General features: G+C 45.2%; 1 protein-coding gene across 1 annotated transcript in view; it reads right to left on the bottom strand.

Annotated features, from left to right (window-relative positions):
• LOC141139301 (opsin-5-like) overlaps positions 1–25545 on the bottom strand; it is a 181743-nt gene that overhangs the window by 82971 nt on the left and 73227 nt on the right. The window contains exon 2 of the mRNA XM_073625281.1: positions 19445–19597. Within this exon, the coding sequence (XP_073481382.1) occupies positions 19445–19574 (130 nt within the window). The 5' untranslated portion in view covers positions 19575–19597. The remainder of the gene's footprint in view (positions 1–19444; positions 19598–25545) is intronic.

Genomic DNA, 25545 nt, shown 5'->3' with positions numbered 1-25545 from the left:
CCCTTGTAATAGAAAAAAAGCATGACAGGACCTCTCTCATATTTGGACTAAAATGCAAAAAAAAAAAATTTGTCATTTGAAAAAATGACAACAGAAAAATGTGCCTTTAAGACGTATGGGCGGAAGTGATGTTTTGATGTCGCTTCTGCCCCACTATAGTATGGAGACAGGTGGGGGCCATCTTAGCCTCACTCATCTCCATACCACAGTCCTGACCCCAGCTTGCCTTAACCCTGTTATACCTGCTATTCTGCCTGATATCCTGCTGCCAACCTCTGCCTGTCTACTGACCAATCTCTGCTTACCGTTTATGCCATATCTGATTATCTGTGAGTGACCCGACTTGTCTTGCTCCATCCTGCTCCATCCAGTACCTGATGACGCTGTCCTGCATCCACTGTGCATCCACACCTGCTGCTGCTACCACCAACTGCTGCTCATGACCCAGCCTGGTCATCTTTACCCTCAACAAGAAATTCCGCAGGCACTCCTACCTCACTGTGCTCTCGCGGCCACTTTCGTAACTCCAGTGGTCCCTGAGCCAGGGCTGTAAGAGAGGCCTCCTTCTACACATCAGGCTCTGTTACAAGGTACGTGGCAGACCCCATTGGTGTTCTTTTCCCCACATCCTTCAATTAAAAGTTTGTAGAAACCCAAAACATTGGCCGCTAAACAGTAGCATTCAGTCCAATCAAACAGCCACAGCGGGAGACTCATCCATCTCCACTGTTTTGTGTAGATGGAGATATCTGATTTATTTTGTTCAGGCTGCAGACTGTGAATGGTCAGCTTCACACAGGATTCATGTAGCTGAAAAAATTCTAGAATGTCTTCCTAGTTAGAACGTAATGACATTAGAGGTTCTTTAGCTCTAGATCCTTGTCTACCAAAAACTCTTCAACATCCAATATACTTCGGGGTTGTGTCACATGTTTGGCCCCGCTCTGCGTAATGTGGTTTCTCTAGTTTTCAGCAGATGAAATTCCTCTTTAAAATTAAAGTATTTTTCAGGCAGCTAATGATGTACATTCTTCCTTTACAGGGCCCCATTAGAAAAGGCTTTGAGTTTTTTGGAAGTATGTCCATCCTCCTTCTATGTCAAATTAAAGTAGAATTAAACCCTTTAGCATTGTTATTATAATACGTGGAACGCAATAAAATAAACAATCCCTAGTAAACTATATATTACATTTCTTACCCCAGTACTTGCAGTTTACAACTTTAAATGCTGCTGGCTCCTGCTCTCTCAGTTCTGCTTCCCTGAACATTCGGTCTTTAGAATTAGAATTGCCAAATTAAAATTGCCGAGTGTTCCCACACTTGTTGTCACACACAGCCCTGCCTCCTGGCCAGGGTACTTTGATAGACAGATCACCCGTCCAATGTCAGAATGCGTGACATGTATCAAAGCACTGGGGCCAGGAGGCGGGGCTGTATGTGATGGTGATCAGCGGGAACACTCAGCAATTCAAATGAAAGTTGTTACAGCGAAGTTCCTCGTGCCTCTAATGATCCGACCGGCAATCCCCTCCCTCTTCTCTCTTCCCCTGCACAGGTGAGGCTGCATTGATGGAAACAGGTAAGCTGCATTGATGGACACAGGTAGGCTGCATTGATGGGCATAGGTAGGCTGCATTGATGGGCACAGGTAGGCTGCATTGATGGACACAGGTAGGCTGCATTGATGGACACAGGTAGGCTGCATTGATGGACACAGGTAGGCTGCATTGATGGACACAGGTAGGCTGCATTGATGGGCACAGGTAGGCTGCATTGATGGACACAGGTAGGCTGCATTGATGGACACAGGTAGGCTGCATTGATGGACACAGGTAGGCTGCTTTGATGGACACAGGTAGGCTGCATTGTTGGGCACAGGTAGGCTGCATTGTTGGACACAGGTAGGCTGCATTGATGGACACAGGTAGGCTGCTTTGATGGGCATAGGTAGGCTGCATTGATGGACACAGGTAGGCTGCTTTGATTGACACAGGTAGGCTGCATTGATGGGCACAGGTAGGCTGCATTGATGGACACAGGTAGGGTGCTTTGATGGACACAGGTAGGCTGCATTGATGGGCACAGGTAGGCTGCATTGATGGACACAGGTAGGCTGCATTGATGGGCACAGGTAGGCTGAATTGATGGGCACAGGTAGGCTGCATTGATGGACACAGGTAGGCTGCATTGATGGGCACAGGTAGGCTGCATTGATGGACACAGGTAGGCTGCATTGATGGACACAGGTAGGCTGCATTGTTGGGCACAGGTAGGCTGCATTGTTGGACACAGGTAGGCTGCATTGATGGACACAGGTAGGCTGCTTTGATGGGCACAGGTAGGCTGCATTGATGGACACAGGTAGGCTGCTTTGATTGACACAGGTAGGCTGCATTGATGGGCACAGGTAGGCTGCATTGATGGACACAGGTAGGGTGCTTTGATGGACACAGGTAGGCTGCATTGATGGGCACAGGTAGGCTGCATTGATGGACACAGGTAGGCTGCATTGATGGGCACAGGTAGGCTGAATTGATGGGCACAGGTAGGCTGCATTGATGGACACAGGTAGGCTGCATTGATGGGCATAGGTAGGCTGAATTGATGGGCACAGGTAGGCTGCATTGATGGGCACAGGTAGGCTGCATTGATGGGCACAGGTAGGCTGCATTGATGGGCACAGGTAGGCTGCATTGATGGGCACAGGTAGGCTGCATTGATGGGCACAGGTAGGCTGCATTGATGGGCACAGGTAGGCTGCATTGATGGACACAGGTAGGCTGCATTGATGGACACAGGTAGGCTGCATTGATGGACACAGGTAGGCTGCATTGATGGACACAGGTAGGCTGCATTGATGGACACAGGTAGGCTGCTTTGATGGGCACAGGTAGGCTGCATTGATGGACACAGGTAGGCTGCAATGATGGGCACAGGTAGGCTGAATTGATGGACACAGGTGCCACAAACAAATGTAATACTTTATCAGTAGCACACTTTCAATGGCAGCTTTATAAATGCTAAAAAGGACCCGCTCTGAAAAGCCTGCCCTCCATATCTTTCTCAGAAGTACAGTCCTGTGAATGAGTTTATTCATTGTGTATACCCTCCTTCAGCCATTCATTACTAAAGTCGGCTGTATGCTGCAACTGTCTCTTCCAGGCATAGAAATACACCCAATATTTTCACCAGAGGCTGGAAACTGTCCATGTGCAGAAGACCAAAAACTCATTCTATGTATTTAGAAATGTCCTATAAATTCTGCAAATGCCTAAAGGCTCCTTTACACCTAAGACACTTCGGAACCTTCAAACTCCAGGCCCCAATTCGGGATTACCAAACTCAGAAAAAACTTTAAACGGCGTTCTTTGCTTACAATTTACATGCTGGAGCTTCTCAAACACAACCTTTGAGCATCCTGTGTCATCTCTATACCAGTTTATTAAACTTATACCATGGCAGGGCCTGTCACTCTCACAATGCATATAACCACATTTAAAGGTTTATCAATATCAGTGTGAATGAGGCCTAACACTCGCTGACCGAATAGTACTAGTTCTGCCTCATTTCCCAAAAGATTGACAGGAAATGTCACAGGGGCTTGGCTGTGACTTCTAATTTATTTACCATGCCTCTGGCTCCTTCTTCCCACGCACATGTTATGCTAATTGACCCTAAACCTCATACAGAACATGGAAGACTCATGGGAGGCAGGTGCATGGAGAGAGATCTGCATGTCATGGCAATGACTTTTTGAAATCTTGGCTAAGCTGCATGGTTTTCTCAAACCTCGTATTCATATATAAATTGTATATATATTCCTGCGCTATTATGTAGATGATATTTTAACTGCTGCAAGCACCGAAAAGGGTCAGTCCATACGCGAACACATGAAATAAATGAAATAGATGGTGCTGCGCTGTTAAAAGATAAAGATAAAGTCAAACTAGAACTACCTAAGCAATATGTGTTAAAAATATCCAAAACAATGAAGTATAAAGTAAATGCTAAATGTACATGTGAAAAAAAATTCCAAATAAATAAATGCAGAAAGTTGTGCAAATATATGCAATATGCAATAGGTGCAAAAGTGATTTCTTCTCTTCTGTGCGACAAACGCAATGTGCAAAGTGCAGAAAATAATTTCTCCTCTTCTGTACAACACACTTCAGTGAAGATGGCCTTACGGTTATGAGGTAACCACACGTGTATGTAATAATGAAGGTCAGTGGTGTTCACAATGCTTGCTTCTTGGTGGTATACTCTCAAAGCAGTGACGCAGATCTAGTACACTATACGGAATCCTCCCCTTTCTTCTTCCTCCACATTACATATACATCCATTGGGAGAGAAAGACCACTGCTTATACTAGATCTGCGTCACTGCTTTGAGAGTATGTCACCAAGAAGCAAGCATCGTGAACATCTACATCTATAGGTATATATTTGGGCAGCACAGTGGTGTAGTGGTTAGCACTTTCACCTAGCAGCAAAAAAGGGTCGCTGGCTCGAATCCCGCCCGTGATACCATCTGCCTGGAGTTTGCATGTTCTCTCTGAGCCTCTGTGGGTTTCTTCCCACCCTCTAAAAACATGCTGGTAGGTAAATTGGATCCTGTCTAAATTGACCCTAAAATGTGAATTACGGACCCACACAAACACCACCCCATGTTAAAAAAAAAAAAAAATGTTCTTAATTTGCAAATAAAGATCATCTCTTCCATAGTTGCCAACATTGGGAAAAAAAAATTCGGGACACTTTTTTTGGCTGTAGGCGGAGTCAGGCTATAATTAGGGGGCGGGGCATGCGTTAGTAGGCGTGGCATAGGAAAAAGGAAAAATGCAAAATGGGCGTGGTTTACGTGAAATAGTGGGCGTGGCTTACATGGGCGTGGCTAAATGGGGTGTGGTTAGAGTCTGAGATGAATGAGGGATGCAGAGGGAAAGGGGGGTAGAGGGATGGAGGGACAGCAGACCCAGATCCTACACCATAATAGCAATGTGTATTCCAGAGTTTAATAATCAGCAGATAAAGATACTCCAAACACCTGGTGTTAGCACTTCAATCATCCCGGCACCATGGTTGTTATAATGTCAGGATGATTGAAGCGCATTATTACTATTATTACATTGTAATATAAATAATGAAATCATTCAACTCACCATAATGCAGAATCAGTGGGACCCCTGAGCGTGTCACCTGCCACGTCACCTGCCACCAGATGCCATCAGGTTCCCCCAGCAGAGTCTGTCCTTACATAAGGTGCCCCCAGCAGAGGGGGGAGAAGGGGTGCAGGTATGTTGGTGACACAGGGGGGAGAGGGGGGTGCAGGTATGTTGGTGACACAGGGGGGAGAGGGGGGTGCAGGTATGGTGATGACACAGGGGGGTGCAGGTATGGTGGTGACACAGGGGGGTGCAGGTATGGTGGTGACACAGGGGGGTGCAGGTATGGTGGTGACACAGGGGGGGAGAGGGGGGTGCAGGTATGGTGGTGACACAGGGGGGGAGAGGGGGGTGCAGGTATGGTGGTGACACGGGGGGGAGAGGGGGGGTGCAGGTATGGTGGTGACACGGGGGGGAGAGGGCGGTGCAGGTATGGTGGTGACACAGGGGGGGGAGAGGGGGGTGCAGGTATGGTGGTGACACGGGGGGGAGAGGGGGGGTGCAGGTATGGTGGTGACATGGGGGGGAGAGGGCGGTGCAGGTATGGTGGTGACACAGGGGGGGGAGAGGGGGGTGCAGGTATGGTGGTGACACAGGGGGGGAGAGGGGGGTGCAGGTATGGTGGTGACACAGGGGGGGAGAGGGGGGTGCAGGTATGGTGGTGACACAGGGGGGAGGGGGGTGCAGGTATGTTGGTGACACAGGGGGGAGGGGGGAATCAGGTATGGTGGTGACACGGGGGGGAGAGGGGTGCAGGTATGGTGGTGACATGGTGTGCAAGAGGGGAGCCAGGACCATCAATGTCCCCAGCCAGCGGAGCCCCAGTCCATCCATGCTGGACCTCAGCCTTTGAGAAGTGTACTGCAGGGAAAACTCCAAGCCTCCCATACACTGAGTACACCCCCTCCCCCTATCTCTCTTCTCCCCCACTACACTGACAGGCCACTACTCACAGGTCAGACAACTCCTGAACAGCCAGATGAAAGCCTCCCTTCTTCCCTCCCGTCACTCCCACTATTCCTCAGAGCTCCGTTGGACACACGGGGGCGGAGGGTGATGGCAGTGGAGGCTGATCACGTCTTCCTTATGTTCAGTGTAGAGCGGGGAGGGGTTGCCAATCCCTCCAGCCAATAGGCTTCAGTGTACAATAGAATTTTCTATTTGTACACTGAAGAGAGAAGCGGATTGGCTGCCCCTCTCCCCTGCACTGAACACAAGGGGAACTTTGTGACTGACTCGTGGAGGCAACGGCGGCCATTTTTGTGGAGCCGTTGCCGTTTTTTACAAAAACACTCACGATTTTCTCGGGACAAACCCCAAAAATTCGGGAAAACACCCGGGACAAAATTAAATCGGGACAAGGGTCCCAAAATCGGGATTGTCCCAGGAAAATCGGGACTGTTGGCAACTATGCTCTTCCTCAGAGAACAGTGCGCAGGGCATGGTGGTGGGAAGAAATTAGCAGCAGTACAAGCAACTTCCTGTAGGGGCGTGATGTCATTCCTGTGTGCTGGCCAACGCTTCCGGGAACTAGATATGTGCCATGGGCATATACCTCCACCCACACAGTAGTTGAGCATCTCACATACAAAGCGGTCACACATCTAGATGCATTTGGTGCATCTAGCTGCAGTAACCCAATTTTTAGGGAAATTAATAGTAAAACAGATGCAGATTTCTAGGACTGGACTAACAAATGTTTCTAGTGAAAGGAAACTGGTGTTCTATATTAAACAAGGTCTAAATGGGCCATTGACATATAACATCTGAACTTAGGAATGTGTCTTTGCAAAGTTAAACTAAACTAAATCCTTTCTTATTTTTGCTTGGGGATAGAGTACAGAGCGAATAAAAGTCTTATCAGTTTTTGGGGATGTCTGCACCCCTGATAGGGTGAAGGCACCTCCCAAATTTCGCCACTTTCTCCTTCAAATTTATTCACTTCCTGTCACATAGGCAAACAGGAAGTGAGGGTAAAACCCTACCAATGTCTTTCCTTGGTGACACACAGGTCAATCTAAATAGTTTCCCAATTAGGTAAATTGCACTCTAACACACACAGAGACACACACGGAGACAAAACTTCAAAGTGGGTACACCTGTTATGTCCTTAAATTACTAACCCAGAAAACACATTCTTTGAGCATGCCCAGAAACACCCAAGTGCTGTTCACACACAAAAAGAACAAAAAGAGCAAAGTCCTTGAGCATGCACAGACCAACCCAAATGAAATGCAACTAGCACAAAATAAGCCACCCCCCTGTCCAAAATTAAGCACATGATCCAGCATGCTACAAAATTGCAGATGTGACAAACACCCCCCTGGTCCAGGGCGGCAAACAAAGAGCCTAACATGGGCAAAAGTTATACAGTAAATACCATTGCAGTCTATGGGAACTGACTTGATAATTTTGCTAGTCCCCACTTGGCTGGCTTATCTTCTAGTTATTGGTCTTAAAATGGGTATGGGGGCCCAATGTCACCAGTTTGGACAACCCCAAAAACGAAACAAGGAGAAGTGCCTTTAAAAATGCAAAATTGCTTAAAAGCTAGAAACTTGGCGGGGGGGGGGGGTAAAGTGGTGCATCTGTAGCGTGTATCCAAAATGCTGCTTTAAAGATGTACAGCTTTAGAGAAGAGTTACAAATCTACATTGCAGCTGCAAGATTTTAACAGAAATACATACAAGGCCATTTGTTAAGGTTTAAAATGAGAACCCCCAATTGAAAAATACCTCCCCAAACTCAAAAAATATTGTGCCCCTCCCACACACTAACAAACCCCTAGCCAAACACACAGCAAGCCAGCCCATGGAATGGGGGGTGTATGCTTGGGGGCAGGAGGGACTCGGGCACCCCAAAAGTCAACCACCTTGTTCCCATATTCAAAGGGACAAGGGCCTCTTCCACACAACCCTAGGTTGGGGTTGTGGGGGGCTGCAGACAGGGGGCTTTACAGAATGTGGAAAGCCCCTTTAAACTAGTGGGTACAAGGTGCTTTGTGGTTGGTATTGGGCTAAACCCAACATGCCCCAAAGGCAGCCAGCTATGTTGAGTGCATGTGGCCTTGTATGGTTCAGGAGGGGGTTGGGCGATCACTCTTCTCGCCCCTTTCCTAGCTGGCCCTGTTGTATGCTCTGAAAAAGGATGAGGTTTGGATTGGTGAAGGCAGCTCACAGCCTTTTGATAAAGCAAAAGTTAGCCCATGGAAATCCAAGGGGTTAGAGGGGGAGACAAGAGCATTGTAGAATGGAGTGTGGAGTTCCCCTTTAAAAGCAAAAGCTAGCCCACAGAAATCATATGCATTAGAAGGGGGAGACAAGAGCATTGGAGAATGGAGAGGGGAGTTCCCCTTTAAAAGCAAAAGCTAGCCCAAGGAAATCATATGCATTAGAAGGGGGAGACAAGAGCATTGGAGAATGGAGAGGGGAGTTCCCCTTTAAAAGCAAAAGCTAGCTCAAGGAAATCATATGCATTAGAGGGGGTAGGTTAAATGCCCTTTTAGGAGGAGCTAGAGGAGCGAGAGTCTTTTTACATAATTTTAACAAGGTGCATGTCACATGTTGGCAATGTAACCTGCTAACATGACCTGTGTGCAAATCTCCTTAAAAAAATACATAGATGTGAACCAACGTAAAAAAAAAAAAAAAAAAAAAAGTAAAGTTTAGAGGTGCACCTGTTCAACCCACGCATTTGCATTGCTTGACATTTACTATGATTTTGGCCGCACAGTGAACAAACGCATTTGAATGAGCGCAAGAGTCCCTTGTGCATGTGCAGTACTTACATTGATCTCACGCAGTTCTAAACGTACTTGCAGGCACAGCAGGCTTTCTCTGAAAAAGTTACTTTCTCATTCTATTTTGGGCATATTTGTTACTTGGGCAGTTGTTACTAAACTTCCTCACTTCACCCCATATAATATTGGCACCTCCATCTTCTGTCAATATTGAATTGAAGATGGCGTGTGCCATGTCCATAGTGGCACACAGATTGCAGTCTCCCGTGTGCCGAGATGGCTATAGTAAATGAGGGATTCGCGCTCTGTTCCCGGCGTGCCGTTTCAGAAATATGAAAATGTGCATTGCGCCTCGCCGTGCGCCTCTACTGATAGCGCACGGTATTCGTAAATCAGCCCCTAAGTGTCATTTCTGTCTGCTGCTTCGTTCCTCTGCTATCAGCATGAATCACTTCTGACAAGTTTTCGTGACACCAAGAGAAAAATGAGAAGAGAACTTGAGCTGATTGACTGGCTCAACTCTGTTCCTGTGTGCTGTGTGAAGGGAGGTGTGTCCCCTCTCCTCACTGTACTCTGAAGAGTGTCATTTCAGCTCTCCGCCCCCTTTTTTATGAACTCTCAGACAAGCTTTATAAGTCAGCACTTTGAATGACTGAAGAGAGGAGAAGATTGCAGATAGACAGGTACAACTTATGTAGGAGGATTTGTTTCATGTCTGTGTATCACCTGAGGCAAATCACTTCACCGGGTATATGTAAGGGTTTACAACCACTTTAAAGAGACTCTGTTACCTATTCTATTCCTCCACAGCTGGCAGAATACCCAGCATCTCTAGGTGTAGAGGAGCATCTGACCTGCTCCCGTGTACAGTTGCCTAGGTCTAGCAGCCATTCATTAAGCCTGAGCACTGTCACATGGCCAGGGAAGTGGCATTACTGTTCCTTGGGTCACAGACTTAGAGGCAGTTGCAGAGAAGCAAGGTGGTATGCAGTGGCCGCTGGTGGTATATTTTTTTTGGGTGGGGCGCGGCAAACAATCCACCCACCGCCGGTCGGTCAGGTCACAGGCACCCCCCTGGTTGGTCACCAGCCCCACACTTACCCCATCTAGGTCGCAGGCAGTGCTACCTATGGGTTCATCCTGCGTCTTCTCCTCCTCAGCTTCGGCGGCTTCCCCTGCGTCTCCTTCCTCCTCCTCCTCGGTGGCCAATCGGATCGCATCTCCTCTTGGCCAATCGGGTGACGGGTCTCAGGACCCGCTTCCTGATTGGCTGGGAGGATAATCAGGAAGACAATAGCGAATATTAATTCGCTATTGTCACACAACTGGGTGGGCTGCGGGCGCAGTGCATTATGGTGAGTTGAATGATTTCATTTTTTATTACAATGTAATAATAGAAATAATGCCCTCCATAACAACCATGGTGCCACCTTAGAGCCACGCCCACTATTTCGCTGAAACCATGCCCATTTTCACCAAGTGAGAGGGGTCAAAAAGGAAGGGGGGGGGGTCTGACGCCCCCCCCATCCTAAAACTTCACCAGCCGCCACTGAATTTAACCAAAATTAGGTGGAAGGAATTAGGCTCCCGACATATGGCTAACCAAGGCAGGCAAATTGGCAGCTCACAGATACATGTAGAGGAAACAGCAAGCATCCGCACATAGTGTAAAACTGTTTAAAACCATTTATTTAAAAAATAGATGTACACTTACATAAATCCACTTGTAAATAGCGCTAAAAGAATAAACACCATCCATCAATAGTAGAAAAAAGATCGCAATGATGTCACAAGCACCACCCAAGGTGTTTCGTCCTATTGGTCCTATCTGGGGTGTGGGGGTGGTGTCAAGTCACTGCGATTTATATAGATTTACAGTGTAATCAAAATTCTCCTTTCCGAATTGGCAATAGATGGCTTAGATTAAAAACCAGAAGGTGTTCAAACACGCCCTGTTATCGATTCGTAGCCTCCCTGGTGGTTTTCCCGAGTGTGGCTCGGGGTTAAAATTCAGTACCATTAGCGGTAACCCCGAGCCACACTCGGGATCGCATTGCAGGATCCTGGGGCGGCGTTACTTACCTTGTCCCCGGGATCCTGCGATGTCCCCCGCAGTGTCCGAGGGCTCCGTCCTCCTCCGAAGCCTCTCCGTGCCAGGCTCCGTTCCCTGCGAGCGGCGCGAAGCACGGGGGCGGAGCCTGGCGGCAAATTCAAAAAACTGTCAAAATCATAACACATACAGTACTGTAATCTTACAGATTACAGTACTGTATGAAATGATTTCACATCCCTTTTGTCCCCAGTGCTCTGGCCCATGCCCTGCATGCAGTTTTACATGATATACGCTGTTCTTTCTGCCTGGAAACTGGAGATTGTCCATAGCAACCAAAAAGTGTCCCTTTACGTCAAAAGTGGCTTTAGACCAGCTAGAAAACAGCGATAGTAAATTAGAACACTTGCAGAATTGAGCGATAGTGAATTGTGGGGAAATTTATTTTATTACTATTTTTAAAAAATTTTTTAAATTATTTATTTTTATTTATTATATTATAATTTATGTTTTTGTGTTTCAAACTTTATCATACCCGGGATATCTACTAGACTCTGGTTTGGACAGATTTAAGTGTGTTATTGTTAAGATTTACAGACCTACAATATAAAACGCCAAATTTCCATGCAAAATAATGGTACCGCTTTCAGCACCTAAAATCCGAAATAATCATACCGCCAGGGAGGTTAATGTAATTTAAGGAAATCAAAGATGACACCCGGGCGTGTGTTCCAGACTCTTTACTGGACTATTGATTTCTTTATAGGTTTTTAAATCAATTAATTTTTCGTTTGAATTGTACTAATTTTGTTTTTTACGTTTGGATCACCATAGACATGTCACATGATTTGGAGTGGTTTATGTTATAATTTTGTGGTACTGAGAGTGATATCTCTGAATCAATAGTTAATATTAGTTTTATGCTTTATATATATTCTTTATCCTTCAGCGCTGTTTATTTTTTGTACTATATGTCTAGTGAAGTGCCAGCAACTACATATATTCTCTAAGCGCCGTTCTACTACACCCTTTTATCTGAACATAAAATACTTTGGATGACCATAAAGGACACCTGCCTGGGTGACATTGTAATTGATCAGACCCTTACCATGGTCAGTGACCACAAAGGATACCTGTCTAGGTGGCTTTGTAGCTGATTTGGATTTTGCTTCACAACCAAGGCGCTTTGGGTTCCTACCTATAATGGGTTATTGCTTTAATTTGACTGAGTGATTGTCAGATCTTTTCAGTGTTCCAGCTGGGTTCTGCAAACAAGTAAGTGCTGGAGGAAGAAGTGGGGATGTACATAGCGGCTGTATATAGGAAGAGTTGTCTCTGAAGTTTGTTTGCTGAAGTCAAGTCGGAATCCCATAATCTCCCATCCCTATCTAAGTTATTATACCTCAATAAATTTGGTGTGCCTGGCTGTGCAGGGTGAGGAATCCCAGTTATCTGTGGCCCTTAAGTCGGTGTGCTACAGTTGTTTTACCATAAAGTGGTAGTAAACCCTTACATATACCCAATTAAGTGACTGGCCTCAGGTGATACACAGAGATGAAGCAAATCCTCTTACATAAGTTGTACCTGTTTATCGGCAGTCCTCTCTACATCCAATCTAAGTCCGAAATCTATAAGCTTGTCTGAGAGTTCAGGAAAAAAAGGGGATGGAGAGCTAACATTACACTCTGCAGAGCTCAGTGAAGAGAGCTCTGAGAGCTGATTGGAGGGAAGGGACAAGCCCCCTTTACACAGCACACAGTAACAGAGCTGAGGCTGTCAATCAGCTGGAGCTCCCTCCCCGTCACCATTTTTCTCTTGGTGTCATGAAAACTTGTCAGACGTGACCCATGTAGAGGAACAAAGTAGCAGACAGAAATTACACTTAGTGTTCTTAATTGAGACAAGTACATAATATGGTCTGAGGTTTACAACCATTTTCATGCATTCTCTACATTAAGATTAAAAATCTTTACTGTGCAGCCCCCCCCAAATATTTACCTGAGCTTGATATCGACCCAGCGCAGTGCCCGAGAGCAGCAGCGCTTCTCACTTTCTCCTCAATGGGGGCCATTGCTACTGTCATTCGAATACAGTGAGGAGGGAGCAGGGGACAGGGCTGAGCCACGGTATGTGTGTCTATAGAACACGCATGTTTCCCCTCATGGCAAGCCTATGAGGGGAGTCAGTGAAAAGGAGGAGCAGAGAGCGCCAGCGGAGGACCCCAGAAGAGGATTGGGGCTGCTCTGTGCAAAATCACAGTATAACATGTTTATTATTTTAAAAAATACCCTTTACAATCACTTTAACACATGCCATCTGTTTTGCCTGTCAAAGCAATTGTATTTCTGTCCATCCAGCCCAAATATTTAAACCAACCTGCTACACAGGTTTTTCTGTATACAGGCTTCCCGTGATCCTCTGTAGTGGGGGATCGTGGGCTTCTGGTAAGCAGTAACCCCTTACTCACCAGTGGTGGATTTCCTCACAAGTTTTTCTTATTATTTGAAAAATGGCACCATGTATGGTTGGACTTCTTTAATCACTGGGGATAATGCCATTTTGGCTTATTTGGACTCTCACCGTGGTTATATCTCATAATTTTCGTTTTTGTTTATGATACTGTCACTAGGACTATTGGTGCGACAGTCCCACATGACAAGGTGGGGTTGTCCAATATTTGATTGTACACATTCTGTATTTTGCTTTATTTATTATTTTATTCACTGGGTATATGACCATTCATGTAATTGGTCGGTGTATGAGAATACATTTCACCTTCATGTTTTAACACGATTCTAGGTTTTCTAACTTTTCTGTAGCAACATGAGGTGAAATTGAAGGCTTGGTTGGACGAATTTCATAATCGATGGTGGCACCATCGAATCACAAAACGCACAAATTTTCTGATTTTCAAAGGAAAATTCTTTCCAAATTCGACCATGTATGGCCAGCCTTACACTGCTAGCATTAAAATAAAATACATGTATACTGTATATACAGTATATTTAATAATGTGTTACTCAATACAGAAACAGTTCAGCTTTAATTGTTTTTCATTCTTACTTTTTTAAACTTGTGGAAACACATCCGTTAAATCACAATTTTGATTTGATTTTCCACTGAACTTGAACAAAGAGCCTGATGAATAATCCACTGTTTTCTGTTGACCACTAGGTAATTGAGTTCATGAAACCCTGATCAAAATCAATGGAAAATTCCATAGCTTTTAGCCGATCGCTTGAAATGGTCCTATGTTCAATTGATTTCTAGTTGATTGCAACTATTCTTTCAATGTATTTTATCTATTTCAATCTGTAAGGTTGTTCAGATGTTGCCTTTGTTCTTTCAATAACTTTCAATCACATTAGCTTTCAAAAGCTGTTTGAAAGTGGTTGAAAATTGGCATGCATTAACCTCATCAAACCAAGACAATTTTTAAGCAATTTTAACCACTGATCAAGGCAACCCATTACTAATACTCAGGGCTTTTTGTCAGCGGGAACGCGGGGGAACAACACAGTTCTGGCACCCCCAGCATTGAATGTATGTAATGGCAAGAGGTGCTGAAGTGTGTTAAATGGTCTATTATTGTTGCTGGTGGGGGAATCTATTGTTGCTGGTAAGGGATCTATTGTTACTGGGGGTCATTTTTGCTAAGGGGGATCAACTGTTGAGGGAGGGGTCTGTTGTTGATGGCTATTGGAGGGTCTATTAATGCTGGCTGCTTGGTGATCTATTGTTGCTGGTGGACAAACCCTCCTGGGGGTATTTTTTTTCTGGGTGATAATTTGTTGCAAGGGGGGGTCTATTGCTACAGACTTGCTGACTTGCTGGTTAGAAGCTGAACCGTGAGAACCTTGAGTGGAGAGTATGAACAAGCTTTGCTTTTGACTGCTGGTGGTTGCTGTGTTGCATTTGTAGTTTTATTTTTGGGAGGGGGGGGGGGGGGGGCTTGCAGCTTTTTTAACACTCTCTCTGTCACTTTTTAAACAGCCTTTTTTTTTCTTTCCTTTCTTCAGCTTACTAATTAAGGGGAGTGGTTAATTGGTCACAGGTGCTTGAGGCCTATATAACTTTCTGTAGAACGCATTTTGAGCCTGCTGGAACTTAGACCAAGTGGAACTGGACTAAGTGGTGATTTAAAAACCAGAGTGGAAAACAGGAGGTTATAACAGGGTTCAAAGTACCTGTGTAGTGTGAGTACCTGAAGGTTGTCTGATTAGTGTGTGGATCGTTAGTACCTGTGTATTGTGTGTACCTGTGTATTGTGAGTGTACGTTGTCTGCGAGTGTATGTAGGCTACAAGTGCAAGTGGGCTGCGAGTGCATGTTGTCTATGAGTGCACGTAGGCTGCAGGTGCACATAGGCTGCGAGTGCAAGTGGTCTGCAAGTGCATGTGGGCTGCGAGTGTATGTGAGTCTGCGAGTGCACATGGGTCTTCGAGTGCACATGGGTCTGTGAGAGCACATGGGTCTGTGAGAGCACATGGGTCTGCGCGTACATGTGGGTCTGCGAGTGCACGTGGGTCTGCGAGAGCACATGGGTCTGCGAGTGCAAGTGGGTCTGCGAGGGCACGTGGATTTGCAAGTACCTGTGTATTGTCTTGTTGAGTACCTGTGTATTGTATTATTGAGTAGTAGTGTCAGGAAGCTAGTTGTTAGGTAATTTGAAATGGTTATAATCCCAATCCTCATTAAATTGGTAGGTACGATGCCTGGCGGGTGTGGAGATGCTACTCGGTGTACATCTTGCAGCATGTATGCATTCCTTGATTATCTGATCGAGGGCAAATACTACTGTGCAAAATGTAAGCACATTGTTTCCCTGGAAGCCCAGGTTCTGAATCTAGGGAATCAACTGTCAGCACTGAGCAGACCCTCCCTACTAAAGGAGAGCCGGGAACGTACCCGGCAGGTGCCGGCAGAGGCCAGCACAGAGGCGGGTGGAGACAAAGAGGTGCAGGCACCAGAAAAGAGTAGATGGGTGACAGTCAGGAAGGATAGAGGGGGATGTGCCAGGGAGGCCGATCCTGGGCTGGAGCATCCCAATAAGTATGCTTCATTGAGTGACATTGGTGAAACCAGTCAGGGACCAGCACTGCTGGAGCTGAGCGACTCTCCTAGCTGCGAGGGGAAGAACTCCTCCAGTGAGAGTGGGGGGAAGCAAAGGGAAAGGATAGACAGTTTCTGGTGGTAGGGGACTCAATTCTTAGAAGGACAGAGAATCTGTGACAAAGACCTGAAGCGCCGAACTGTATGCTGTATACCGGGCGCTTGGGTTCGGCATATCACGGATCTGGTGGACAGATTACTGGGAGGTGCTGGGGAAGACCCGGCTGTCATAGTGCACGTTGGCACCAATGACAAAGTCAGAAGCAGATGGAGTGTCCTAAAGAACGATTTTAGGGACTTAGGTGCTAAATTGAGGAAAAGGACCTCCAAGGTAGTATTCTCAGGAATACTAATGGTACATCGAGCCACACCAGAAAGGCAGAGGGAGATTAGGTAACTAAACAAGTGGCTGAGGAGCTGGTGTAGTAAGGAGGGGTTTGGGTTCCTAGAGGACTGGGCCGACTTCTCAGTCGGTCACCAGTACTATAGAAGGAATGAACTGCACCTAAATGAAGAGGGTGCAGATGTGCTGGGAGTAAAGATGGCCAAAAAGTTAGAGGGGTTTTTAAACTAGGCGACGGAGGGGGGGTCCAGAGGTAGAGACAGTCAGCGTGGAACATAGTTCAGAGGGTAGTATTGGGGACATTAGTGGTAGGTTGACTAAAGCACATAAACCCAAGGTAAGTATAGTAACAAGTCCTAGTTGCAATCTCGGAACATCCAATAAGAGGATAGTATGCAACCGGTCTAAACTACGTGGCATGTTCACCAATGCCAGGAGCCTGGCGGACAAGATGGGTGAACTAGAGATAATTTTGTACAAGGAGGATTTGGATTTTGTGGGAATTTCAGAGACTTGGTGCAACAGCTCTCATGATTGGCTGGTAACCATTCAAGGGTATACCCTTGATCGCAGGGATAGAGATGGTACAAAGGGGGGAGGGGTATGCCTGTATATCTAGAATAATGTACAAGTGAATGTGAGAGATGACATCACTAAGGGAGCTAGGGAGGAGGTGGAATCCTTATGGGTAGGGCTCCAAAGGGAAAAATAATACTGGGCGTATGCTATAGGCCCCCTGACCTGAGGGAGGAGGGGGAGGCAGACCTTCTATCACAATTTGGATTAGCAGCAAGGATGCAAAGTGTTATCATAATGGGGGATTTTAATTATCCAGACATAGACTGGGCGGAGGGAACTACACATTCGTCTAAGGCTTGCCAGTTCCTAAATGTCTTGCAGGACAATTTCATGGGTCAGATGGTAGACGCACCAACTAGAAATAAAGCGTTACTAGGTCTACTGATTACCAACAATACAGACCTGATCACGGATGTGTAAATATGGGGCAATTTAGGAAACAGTTATCACAGGTCAATGGGCATCAGTATAAATCACATAAATAGGAAACATAAGGGGAATACAAAGATGCTGAATTTCAAAAGAGCCAACTTCCCTAAACTACAAACCTTGCTAGAAGGCATAAATTGGGATAAAATCTTAGGAACAAAGAACACAGAGGCGAGATGGGCTCGCTTTATGAGCATATTAAATAAGGGCATTAGCCAGTGCATTCCATTGGGTGATAAATTTAAAAGAGCGAACAAAAGTCCTGTATGGCTTAACTCCAATGTAAAAATGCATATAAAAACAAAGGACAAGGCCTTCAAAGAATACAAGGTTGAGGGATCATCATCAGTATTCAAACTTTATAAAGAATGCATTGGATTGAAAGACAGGTGGAGGATTTCGATGCCGGCAGGCTGATGCAACAGGCACCCATCATCTCTATAATTTGAAGGTCCAACTGATCTGTTTATACAGAATTACGCTATGTGGTTCCCTTTTTTCCATGTTCCACATACTTATTTGTTGTGCAATTACCCCTGTATGGAGACCAAGTTCCTATAGAAGGTCGGGACGCCCTGGGTTTTAACCGCAGAGGATCCTCAAGATTCCATCCTGGTTGCCATTTTAATATACAAGCCTGTTTGACTCATAGAACATACGTTCTTTTGAGTTCAAACCATCTGGTAAGCTCATATCTGCTTTGGTGGGGGCTTTACTGCACTGATGCTTCCAGTATTATCCATTTGCACTTTGACACCTTTGTGGTGAATTGGATCCTTTCTTTCTTCAATACACACTGTGGACTATACAGAATTTTCACGGACTTCTTTATATATATATGTTTTTTTATGTTCAGTTTATTAGGCACATGTCATATGTGATACACCATTGTGGGGAATTGGATTTTTTCTTTCCTCACTATATACTGTAGACTTTATAGAATTTACACGGACTTTTTGTACACATGATTGTTCATTTTGTATTCAGCTTATCGGGCACATGTCATATGTGATATTTATGTGTACTTTTGTTTACATTATTACTTTTTGTGGTGTGTACATTCGTGTTGATTTACTGATATTTCACTATTCACCCTATAAGGTTGTTGGTATTTACCAATTTAATTTGTTTAGCGCTACACTTATATATTTTTGCTATTTGAACAAATTTTCTATTTGTTGTGTGAGCTGCTCTACCAGTTTAGGCAACGCAGGGTACACTCCTTTTTTTTAGCACCACAAAATGATACTTGATTCCATATTCTCTAAAAGGGGCAATACTGGGAGGTGGATAGGAGTGGAACCAAGGAACGGTGCTCGGAAGTGGGTGGGGGTGTGGAGACAAGGGGTGACTCAGAAGAAGGGAATACCTGCACATATTCCCTGAGAAAATTGAATTTATCTAAAAATTGGTATGTATTGGTATGTATTATTATTATTATTATTATTATTATTATTATTATTATTCACGATTTATTTAGCGCCAACAGGTTACGCAGCGCTTTACAATGTAGAGGGGGGACAGCACAATTACAGTACAATACAGAGTAGCATTGTTCCCACTTTCTAAAATCTGCCAGGGCTTTGGCTAGCTATACACTTGGTAATTTTCAGGCAACCACTTTGAATGCACTGGAAATAACCTTTACGATCGCAAGGAATGGCCAGGAAGAAGGCAGTTTACCACCAGAAGGCAATTCTGATTGATCACCAGAATTTGGTAAAGTTGGAACTGGGCAATAAATTGACAGCTTCAATACAATTCATTCGACTTTCAGATTAAATTTTTTTTTCTTGCACGTGATTTGTTATTCTTTACAAAGTAAAATTTCATCACATTCACTAAGCTCTGGGGAAAATTCCCCTTACAAAGTTACAGCCTATTTGCCATTATTAAATCAGCCCCAGTGTTTCAGAAGTGCCCAAAGTTTCTTTTTAATCTTGGCCCCAGTGCTCTTCCATATATGCGCACTTCACAGATTTTTACTCACAGAGTAATCCCCCACCTGGGTAATCAAATGATAACTTACCAATACATAATAGGTATAATCCAGCACATATATCAGCTTCTTTTGAAAGTTTTGATTCAAATAGATCGTCCCCTCTTTCAAACACTGGAATAATGCCATCGTACCCAAGGATACTTTTATTTGCCGCCATCTTGTTTCAGGTGTCATTTATGCCTGGAGAGAAAGACAAACTTAGTAAGTGCTGTATTCAAACGATCATCTGCACTCCTAGCATCAAATGTATGGCATAAGTCAGAAATTCAAGTGTTTTACCTTTTTGCATTCACAGAGCACTGTAAATGTCTGTCAGCCTTTAAGGCAGTCGGCTTCTAGTTTTCAATGAGCTACAGTGCCTTGAAAAATTATTCACACCCCTTGAAATTTTCCACATTTTGTTACAACCAAAAACGTAAATGTATTTTATTGAGATTTTATGTGACAGACCAGAACACAGTGGCACATAATTGTGAAGTGGAAGGAAAATGATAAATGGTTTTCCAAATTTTTTACAAATAAATATGTGAAAAGTGTGGCGTGCATTTGTATTCAGCCCCCCTGTCAGGGACTTGCTGGCCATAGCATATCAGATGTGCAGAGGCCATTGCGCATGCGCGGGCACAATTCCAATGATGTCCCTCCTGGCAGGCATGTCCGCGGGTTCGGGCGAACGCCACGTTTGCACGCGCCCCATTAGCGCCAATTGCACTATATAGGGATGGCAGAGGCACTAGGGCCTTTCCTGTCTGATCTGCAGCTTTCCCCCTGTATCCTGGTCCAGTGCCTGCCCTTGATCTGATTGTGACCCGGCTTCCTGACTCTGATTTTCTCCATTCCTGACCTCGGCTTGCTTGACCTTTCTTCATTCTTACTTCTGGATTCTCTGTTGCCAAACCTCTGCATGAACTTGACCATTCTTATTGATGTCTCTGATGTACCTGATTCTTCTGTGTATAACCTGGCTTGTCTGACTCTGCACCAGTCTCCTCCTTTTGCTACAGACTCCACGTACTTGCATCCACTGTACCCGCCACCAGCAACCTGCCTGCATCTACAGCACCCCTGCATCCACGAGTGCCTGCATCCACAGCCACCAACTGCAGCTCCACTACAGTTGCTGGCTGCTACAAGTCTCCCCGCTATAGAGAACCCCGCAGGCACTCCTACCTCACCGTGCTCTCAGGGCCGCTCTTGCAAACTCTGTGGTTCCTGAACCGAGGCTGTACAAGAGACCTTCCTCTGCTCGTCAGGCTCTACCCAAGAGTAAGTGACGGTATCAGACAACCATGACAGAGCCTGCAAGAGGACCCTCTCCCTTGAAGGAAATTTGCCAACATCTTGCTGCTCTTACACAGGCTGTCAAAGAGGGTTATACTCAGCTGGAAGAATATGTATAGTCCCTGGCTGCCCAAACCAGTCCTCCAACCAGTCCGGCTCCAGCCTAGGCGGCTCCTCTATCTACAGTTACGATGCTGCCACCAGAACCGTGGGTTCCCACACCCGAACGATTTCCAGGGGATCAGAGCAAATTTCAGGCCTTCCACACCACCTGCCAGTTATATTTTGTGCTCCAATCCAGAACCTTTTCTCTGGAGGTCACAAAGGTGGGGTTCATCATGGCTCCCCTGCAAGGGGAACCTCAGTCCTGGGCCCATCAGTTACTGGAGAAGAATGATGCACAGGTTCAGGAGATGTCATCCTTTTTCAATGCAATGGCGCAGCTATACGACGACCCCCATCTTACTGTTAAGGCCGAAGCAGCCCTCCACGAAGTTCAGCAGGGTCAGCGAGCAGCCGAGGATTATGTCTCAGACTTCAGACGTTATGCGGATACCCAATGGAATGACGAAGCCCTGCGACACTAATTCCGCCTTGGCCTCTCTGAGGATCTCAAGAAGAGCTTGCCCAGGTAGGTGTACCCAGTACCCTGGAGGCCTTGATTACGATACGATAATAATGCCAGCCATTCCGCCACAGGACAGTCCCCATTTTTTGCGAACTATGGTTTGCATGTATCTTTTTACCTTATTTTGTCTCCGAGTCCTCAGTTCCAGCAGTACAGAATACAATGGAGTTCCTCGGTCACAACCACAAGATCGTACAGGAAGCAGTGACAAAGGCGCAGATGGATAACAAGTGAGCGTTTGGCAAGAAGAGGAGAGGGGTGCCGCGGTACCTGGCACCAGCAACCTGCCTGCATCTACAGCACCCCTGCATCCACAGCCACCAACCGCAGCTCCACTAACGCTGCTGGCTGCTACAAGTGTCCCCTGCTACAGAGAACACTGCAGGCACTCCTACCTCACCATGCTCTCGCTGTTGCAAACTCAGTGGTCACTGAACCGGGGCTGTACGAGAGGCTTTCCTCTGCTCGTCAGTCTTTACCCAAAGGTACGTGACACCCCCTGAATCAACACTTTGTAGAACCACCTTTTGCTGCAATTACAGTTGCAAGTCTTTTTGGGGATGTCTCTACCAGCTTTGCACATCTAGAGAGTGACATGTTTGCCCAGTCTTCTTTGCAAAATAGCTCAAGCTCTGTCAGATTGGATGAAGAGCGTCTGTGAACAGCAATTTTCAAGTCTTGCCAAAGATTCTCAATTGGATTTAGGTCTAGACTTTGACTGGGCCATTCTAAGAAATTAATATGCTTTGATCTAAACCATTCCTTTGTAGCTCTGGCTTTATGTTTAGGATCGTTGTCCTGCTGGAAGGTGAACCTCTGCCCCAGTCTCAAGTCTTTTTCTTCTAAGATTGCCCTGTATTTGGCCCCATCCATCTTCCCATCAACTCTGACCAGCTTCCCAGTCCCTGCTGAAGAAAAGCATCCCCACAACATGATGCTGCTATCACCATGTTTCACGGAGGGTAAATTTTTTTTCATAACCTAACCCTGCTTAAAACTTCTCCACAACTTTATCCCTGACCTGTCTGGTGTGTTCCTTTGCCTTCATAATGCTGTTTGTTCACTAAGGTTCTCTAACGAACCTCTGAGGGCTTCACACAACAGCTGTATTTATACTGGGATTAATTTACACACAGGTGGACTCTATTTACTAATAAGTTGACTTCTGAAGGCAATTGGTTTCACTAGATTTTAGTTAGGGGTATCAGAGTAAAGGGGGCTGAATACAAATGCACGCCACACTTTTCATATGTTTATTCTTTTAAATACTTTAAAAACCATGTATCATTTTCCTTCCACTTCACAATTGTGTGCCACTTTGTGTTGGTTTATCACATAAAATCCCCAAAAAATAAATTTATGTTTTCGGTTGTAACATGACAAGATATGGAAAATGTCAAGGGGTATGAATACTTTTTCAAGGCACTGTACCACGGCGCTGTGATCGTTGTGGTAGTTTATTCATTCTTCCTGTCAGCGCGTATTGGCTTCCTCGTATATTTGGAATAAACCCTGCATGTCCCCAAATTGTTAACCTCATCTCTAGTAGACATGTGTCACTGCACAGGTGTCTCCTAAGAAACACATACAATTTACTTCTTTACTAGTAGTGACAATGAGAACATTTTAGATTTTGCTTCATGCTGGAAATAAAAATAGCTATAAAAACCTTTCCAAGACTAGAAAAAAAAAATCAGCTGGAGTTCCACTGAACAAATTAAGTACATAACTAATAATAAATGATAAAAACTGTTAAAAACAATAAAAAAACTGGGAATATTTATGGTAGTATTTTTTTCACATATTTGTTATCATAAAAAAAACAACTTTGAACTAATTTAAACCAGAAACAAAGCATGTCAGAGGCATATTGGCTAAAGCAAATTTATTGGCTTACTATAAAAAAGAAAAAAAAAACAAGCTTGGCAAAAAAGGAGGCTGGATCGTTTCTATATCATAACCTTCAAATCATGACATGGAATTTGACAGTTGTAGGAATGACAACAATTTCAGCACTAAACACCATTTGGTATAGAGTTATACTTTATAGTCCAAAGTTTGTGAACATCTGACAATCTCTCCTACACTGTATGACTAAAAGTATGAAGATGACCCTCCAAATGATTGAGTTTAGGTGGTTCCAGTAAAGGAAATTCTTAAGCCTCGTACACACGGTTCAATTGTTGGAAGGGGATTGTCTGTTGATAGACTGTTGTCCTAAATTCTTACCATTAGTACACTCCTTTAGACAATTGTTTTCCAATTTTTGGCCAACAAATGTTGGATGGCAGGCTAGTAAATTTTCGGCGAGCAACGGCTCCACGTCTGATTTTTGTATGGTCAGTACACAAATCTGTCACACAAGTCAAAAGTACAAATACGCATGCTGAGAATCAATGCTCACCAAATACGAAATTAGCAGAAGGAGCCCAAAGGGTGGCGCTCAAGAGCTGAAATTCCTCGTAGTACGTCACTACGCTTGTGTTTGTGGCATGACAATTGTGTAACGTTAGTAAGGGCACACGCCCTTTTGACGAAAATCAGACGCTCGGTTGGCCAACAATCATACCGTGTGTACGAGGCTTTAGGCCCCATACACACTACTAGATTTTCTGCAGATTTTTGTCTTCAGATTTACCAAAACCATATAATAGGAGATCAAACCTTTAGGCCTCTTTCACACGAGGGATCCATATGTCCGTTTTTCATCCTTCCGTTTTCGGATGAAAAATGGACATACATGTATCCCCTATGGAGCGTCGGATGTCAGCGGTGACATGTCCGCTGACATCCGACCCGCTCCGATCTGAAAAGTGTAACGGAGGAAAACACTACTTTTCCATCCGTTTTCAGATCGGATCGTGTGACGACGGACACTACGGTCCGTCATCATCCGATTCCCCCATAGGGGAGAGCGGCGCTCTGACAGGTCCATCGCTGCACAGTGTGCAGCGATGGACCTGACATCTTCCTGCTCAGCGGGGATTGGCGGAGCGATCCCCGCTGAGCAAGCGGGTGTTCACGGGGCGGATCATCACTGATCCGTCCCGTGTGAGAGAGCCCTAAGAGTTTCAATGTGTATGCAATCAGGCAAGCATTTGCACTACATGGTTTTGGTAAATCTGAAGCCAAAAATCTGCAGAAAATCTAATAGTGTGTATGGGGCTTAAAAGTGGATCTAAAGTCTACAGTTTTTTTTTTTACCTTAATGCATTCCCTTCATTAAGGTAAAGAACTCCCCACTAACTGTTTCCCCCATTCCAAACACATACCTGAGCCTGTCGGCGATCCAGCCAGTGGCGGCCGGGAGTGCAGGACGTAGGGGCGCTGCCCCCCTAATCCATGCGCCCAGCCCCTAATCTACATGCAGGGCGCCAGACGCATGGATTCCAATTTTTTTTTTTTCTTACTTATTTTTTTAGAAGCACGTGATTAGAGCCAGAGGCTCTAATTGGCTTCAAAAAGTGTGGGCTCCAGGGGCAGCCCACCAAGTTGTGTGACATTAGCGAATAAAATTGACCGATGTCTTCCTGTTTCTCCTCCTGGCCAACCGATTGGCCAGGAGTCCTAAGACCCATTTGGCCATGGGTACTAAGACCTGGATGGGGTAAGTGCAGGGGCTGGCGGGCAACAGGCGAGCAATGTGGCGATTGAGCGACTGGGGAAATCTGCGATCACCAGCCGCCACTGGATCCAGTGCTGTCCTGGTGGTAGCTCTTTTCTCTTCACTTTCTGCTCTCACAGGAGACTCGGGCAGCAGTGGGAGCCATTGGCTCCTGTTGCTGTAAAATTGAATCCAGTGAAGAGGAAGCAGGGTCAAACCGATCTGTGTGTTTCTATGGATGCACACAGCCCAGCTGAAGAGTGCACCTTCATGTGCGCCCCATAGCACATTGCTTGCTATAGGGGCACACGCAGGAAAGTAGGAGCAGTAATACTATTGCACACAGCAGGTAAGTATAGCTTTTCTTTTATTTTAATAATAATTAAAAAAATAGCCTATACAATTACTTTAATGCCACAGCAAACAAATACATTTTTGATAATTGTGTACTTCCAAATTGGGGGAACAGTTTAGAGAAGACCCTTTTTTTTGTTCCAGCATGACTGTGCTCCTGTAAATGAAGCCAGCTTCATAAAGTTATGGTTTGATGGGTCTGGGGTAGAAGAATTCAAGTGGCCTGTACAAAGCCCTGACCTCAACCCTCTTAAAAAAATC

The sequence above is a fragment of the Aquarana catesbeiana genome, linkage group LG04 (assembly GCF_042186555.1).
Source record: "Aquarana catesbeiana isolate 2022-GZ linkage group LG04, ASM4218655v1, whole genome shotgun sequence".
Classification (NCBI taxonomy): Eukaryota; Metazoa; Chordata; class Amphibia; order Anura; family Ranidae; genus Aquarana; species Aquarana catesbeiana.
This window is presented reverse-complemented; position numbering and strand designations above follow the sequence as displayed.